At 35.2% G+C, this 5,194-nt stretch overlaps 1 protein-coding gene across 4 annotated transcripts; it reads right to left on the minus strand.

Annotated features, from left to right (window-relative positions):
• Positions 1-3,240, minus strand: LOC112190798 (transcription factor bHLH68). 4 transcript variants are annotated; one of them, XM_024330271.2, is made up of 9 exons: positions 2,784-3,240; positions 2,195-2,561; positions 1,987-2,061; positions 1,744-1,809; positions 1,463-1,528; positions 1,212-1,271; positions 974-1,018; positions 621-668; positions 1-372 (listed from the first exon to the last, which is right to left on the minus strand). In XM_024330271.2, the coding sequence occupies exons 1-9, from the start codon at positions 2,939-2,941 to the stop codon at positions 229-231; spliced, it is 1,029 nt and encodes a 342-aa protein (XP_024186039.1). In that variant the 5' UTR covers positions 2,942-3,240; the 3' UTR covers positions 1-228. The 4 variants fall into 4 exon arrangements, with proteins under 4 accessions (XP_024186039.1, XP_024186040.1, XP_024186041.1 ...); XM_024330272.2 differs by having other exon boundaries at positions 1-369; positions 2,784-3,238; XM_024330273.2 differs by lacking the exon at positions 974-1,018 and having other exon boundaries at positions 2,784-3,239.
• Between the last annotated feature and the right edge of the window lie 1,954 nt (positions 3,241-5,194).

The raw sequence follows: 5,194 nt of genomic DNA on the forward strand, positions 1-5,194 counted from the left end.
AGAGAGAGAGAGAGAGTAGCTTAATTTATTTAATTAATTAGTTAAGTAGTGCAATAAATTACTAGCTCACAACAGTACACTTCTAATTTAGAATGCAAATAGCATGATGAGCAATCAATCTTAATTATTAAATTCTAACAGAGTGAATGCTCATTATGTTATCTCATTCTACAAAAGCAGCGTACCATACAAATATATGCTAGCTGCATCCAGTCCTAGAGTCTTAAACTAAAACCCGCTCCCATAAGCCGGAGCCCAATAATCAGCTCCAATGTTAATGTCACCCCCAACATTCTGAGTGCAAGAAACAGGAACCAAACACAATCCTTTACTTCTTAAATCCTTTGCCTTATAGTCTTGATGAGAATCCTGCTTTATAACCACATCATAATAGGAAGTAATCAATTCTTTTTGTTCTAGAATGTCAGAAACTGAAATCCAAACTGTTAAAACTAATAACAGCACTGGTGCCCTAATTAACTATTTATTCCTCATTATTGTATGATGATTAAGAGTAAGCCTGATGATGTTGATCGTCATTGTATACAGTGCATCACATATTATAAGCAATTTGGGGATAGAAAGGAACAGTGCTAGTGATGAGACCAAGGAATATATACCTGGTTAGAAGCCCCTTTTCTTTTCAGGCTGCAGTTGTCATTCAACAGCTAAATAGGCAAAAAAGAAAAAGAAAAGTATCAGTAATGTTTAAAATGTTTCTCCTCCCTTTGATTCCAACCTAGCTAGCTAGTTTGGTAGTCCCATTTGCAACAGATTATGTTTTCTAATTCATTTTAAATACTATAAAAGTTTTGTATAAAGCTGAGAACCTTGTTCCTATAGTGCTCTGATCTTTATCATATATATGTGATTAAAATAGTTCATTAGATATATGCTATCTTTTTATATTCAAAGCCTCCCTAGCTAGATGTGCTTTGCTTTTGTGGGGGGTGATGGATCCAATAAAGCATACCTGACCAGGGTCTTCAGGAAACACACAATTCCTTTCTCCTTGAACCTAAGGTGATTAAATTGATCTCTCTCATCAATTATATCCTCTAATAATTAAAAAAACACACTAACTAAGCTTGTCCACATGCTTCGTGACTGTGTTTGAGAGAGAGAGAGAGAGAGAGAGAGAGAGAGAGAGAGAGAATTGGTTATATATGCTTTGGAAAATGGGATCGGTATGCAAAAGTATGGGAACTTACAGAGTGGGGATTATTCCTCATGTTTTTGGAGGCATTGCCCAAGTAAGGGGAGCTGAGGGCCTGAAATGTTCAAAAGGAAGGAGGAAAGGATTATAAAGTCTGACTTTCATAAGAAAAGAATGTCTTCTTCCTCCTTTTTTTTTTTTTTTTTTTGAGAAAGCATGAATTATTGAACCAACTTTAAGTGCGTGATTCTGAGTTGCTAGCAGTAGCAGAGCATTGTACTATATACAATTTCATAGAAACATCACCTCAATTTGACTCTGGAGGAATCTGATATACCCAATGGCTTCTAACAAGACAGAAGCAGTGTCAGTCTGCAAAAGAGAAATACACATGCACAAACCTCAACATTTAAATAAGTCATGTATATATGGCATCTCTAGCTTCTGCTCCTCTTTGATGTCAAAAGAGAATCCAAGTGACATAAAGAAGATAATTGAAATTAATGAGTATGACCGCTGTTGTTCATAACTTAATAATCAATATGAGTTAGATGAAGGGAGGAGGGAGGAGGGAGGAGGGTCTGGACCTTTCCAAATGGGGAAACTATTTGATGAAGGGCTGTTATTCTATCTCCTAGCTTCTCCTTTCTCACCTGGTTATGCACAGTACATATAAGGAAAACTAAATTAGAAGTGTGATTAAATTAGGATGTGATGATCATCAGTTGAGAATTTAATTAGACACTTGAGTGCTCAAGATAATTGAATTTGATAAACTAAGACTTCACATTAATTATATAGTAACCTACAGAGAGAGAGAGAGATTTAACCTTTAATGGTGGTTGGCTTGAAGATGGTTGAACCCTAGCTTTCTTGCACATTCCGTCGGTGGGAGGACTATTGCACTGGTAAGGAAAAACAACATATGCATGTTGGTTATGGAAAATATAAAAAAAACCCAGATAAATTACAATAATACAAATACAAATGAACCGGGGGGGGGGGGGGGGGGTGTGGTTCAATACTGTGATCACTTACCTCAGATGAGTGATCTGCATGTTGGTTTTTCTGGTTATAGGAAAAGTCCAAGATATTGTTACTACTTAAACTAGTGATACAAGACCTAGGGGATGAAACTGGCATGTTGATTTGTGCTGCTGACCAAGATGGCCTATTATTATAAGGTGCCTGAAATTCTTCTCCTCCATCTCCACCACACAAGTTGCTGTTGTTCTGGGAATTAACCTCTTGCTTTATAATATTACTGTCAACAACAGGATTAACCCTTGGATACGACTGTGGAATCAATATTTGCTGCTGATGATCCTCCCAATTTTCCAACCTTTTAGGTGGAAAATGATTCAAACTTCCAAAGTTGTCTTGATCTTCTCCGGACAATCCGCCCCTGAAAAAAAAAAAAGATAAAAAAAACATCCACCTAATTATGAAAATCCCACAAACATAATTTCATTGCAACTTCATGTCACCGACTATCGTGACAGAGAAAGAAGTCATAATAAGCCCAAGTTAAAGTGTGACTGTGTGCATGCGACTTACAGATACACCCAGCAGTTAAACGTTTGCAGAAGTACTACTCAAATAACAGAGAGAGAGAGAGAGTAGTTACAGAAGCAATTGGCTCCAAGATTGAGGAGGCTGTAGGTTATGCTGATCAGGGAATGAATTGAGCTGAGGGAGTGAATTAGAAGATCCAAGCACATATTGAGAAGGGAAGATAGATGACGGTGGATGCGTGCTCCACCAGTTAGGGTTTCCGGCCATCATTTGTTGCACTTATGACCACTAATGAAAAACACTAGCGTCTTCTACTCACTACTTCATGCGCGCTTTGAACGATCCAAAGATCACAAAGGAAACTAGAAAAGAATTCTCCTTTCCTCTTCTTTGGTTCCCTTTGCTTTCCTTTCTCTTTTGCTTTCTTTCTCACTTTTCTATATTTCCCTGTATGTGCACCCAAACAAGACTTTGCTAGCTAAAAGCTTTTGTGGGTACTATTTGCTTTTCTCCGATGAGGTTGAATTGGAAGCTTATAAGTCTGTGGCTTTAAAGAAAACTTATAGAGAGGGTGGATTGAGAAACCTTTTGCTTATGTGTTTCTCTTGTTTCAAACTTTCAATTCATTTCTTTAGTAATATCTTTTTTTTTATTCCTGCTTTTGCTTTTTAAATAAAGTGATAGCAAAAAAGCTGGTGAGGGAGCGTTTTCTGGCCCTCATTAACTATTTAATGGTTCCTAGGGGTTACTTCCTCTAATTGGGGTTGTACCTTAGGAAGTTGGGTCTTCTTTTGATTGAAGTTAGCCCTATTACTATTTGTAGTATCAATGTCCATATGGTTTATTTCTTGATGCAGTAATTCACTTCAATAAACCACATGTGGGTGAACAAAAATAAAACAATAGATATATATAAATGTTTGATATAGATCATGTTGGAAATCCTACAAAAAAAAAAAGCGTTAGAAACACTTGACTGTCATGCATATGTGTTGGCAGCTATAGTGGAAGTAAATTTGAATCCTATTCTCTCTTTTGATAATCCAAATTAGAATCTTAAATCTAAATACATAAGAGATCAACTTTTGTTATAAGAGTACTATATATATAATCTCCACTTAGTTGTGATATATATTTTAACACTTTATTCACTCATAGAGCAACATATTATAGACTAGCATTTAGAGTTTGCATTAAAAGGAGATTATTAAATAGAGACTTAAATTGGCATAGAAAATATAAGCATAGGTTTCTAGTTTGCACGACCAATTCAAGATCCCTTATGCTTGATTCTAGCCCTACCAGAACAAGATCTAGTCATGATAACGATTATGCAAGTAATACTACATAGCAGCTGACACGTACGGAAGCAAGGATGCTACGGTTTATATCCATTAATTGAGAGATAATTTGGTTATTTTATGAGTATATATAACTAAGAACTTCAAGAAATGATTTATTTATTATTATTATTTTTAAATCTCTTAGCTCACCCACTTTTACATTTGCCAGTAAGAATCGAATCCATAACCATTGCAATGTTGGATTTATAATTTATCAACAAGAAATTATTAAACATAGGATCATTGAGAATTAAAATGATTGGTTCTAGCTGCTTATACATGGAAAACAAACAACACGAGTACAGTACTATTTCTTAATCCTTCAGTTTGTTGAGGAAATTAAACATAGTAAAGTATGTTCAGCAATGTTACGCAGGACAATTTAATTGGTTACATATCATTCACTCAAAAATCATTCGTTGATGTTCACTATAGGGTAATAAAGTCACGTCCAATAGCCACTCTAATATAACCATTCTCCACATATTTTTATCTTAGATTTTGTTTTTAGGAATTTCAATACAATAAGCTATATACGATCATTAGAACCAAACTAAGATCTCCTACTTATGAATGGTTGTTGGCGCTCTTGGGTATGTTTCATTAATTCATTTCATAATTGAAAAAAAAAAAAAACTGTAGCAATTTTTTTTTTGGCCGAATGAAATAAAATGCATTAATTGAAATTCATAATACATGGAATACATATTAGTACATATGATAGCTAAGATGGTCAATCCTTGATCTAAACACTAAATGTATAAAGCAAAAATGCATTTTTAATATGTGCTAGCTGCCTGATTACATTCATGAGGTACAGATATATAAATACCCGAAATGAGGAAGTGAAAACAATGTGTTCACTTCTTAATATCCATTTCTAAATGACTTGGTAAAATCTCCAAGATAAGCCAACTGCAACTCCAAGGATGCTTCATAATGGGCTAACAAACCATTTGAATTTTAATAGAAGGAGCTTCAGACTGTGCCCAAATGACTAGAAGCATGAACCTCCAATCTAGAACAACTAAAACAGTCGAAGGAACCTCCGTCCCGGGGTATATCAAAATAACATTAATAAGACCACACCATGACATCAAATAATTAATATGCTGCCAATGAGTGAGAGGCTGTACCCAAATCAACTAGCCATTTTGAACAGCATATATACCCAAATCTA

Source organism: Rosa chinensis, chromosome 2 (genome assembly GCF_002994745.2).
Source record: "Rosa chinensis cultivar Old Blush chromosome 2, RchiOBHm-V2, whole genome shotgun sequence".
Lineage (NCBI taxonomy): Eukaryota > Viridiplantae > Streptophyta > Magnoliopsida > Rosales > Rosaceae > Rosa > Rosa chinensis.

Excerpts from the sequence above, each read along its gene's own strand:
- LOC112190798 (XM_024330271.2), bottom strand. The coding sequence starts at position 2,941 with ATGATGGCCGGAAACCCTAACTGGTGGAGCACGCATCCACCGTCATCT. Across the intron at positions 2,562-2,783 it reads TCTTGGAGCCAATTGCTTCT|GGGCGGATTGTCCGGAGAAG; the intron begins GTAACTACTCTC and ends TTTTTTTTTCAG. Across the intron at positions 2,062-2,194 it reads ATGCAGATCACTCATCTGAG|TGCAATAGTCCTCCCACCGA; the intron begins GTAAGTGATCAC and ends TTTCCTTACCAG.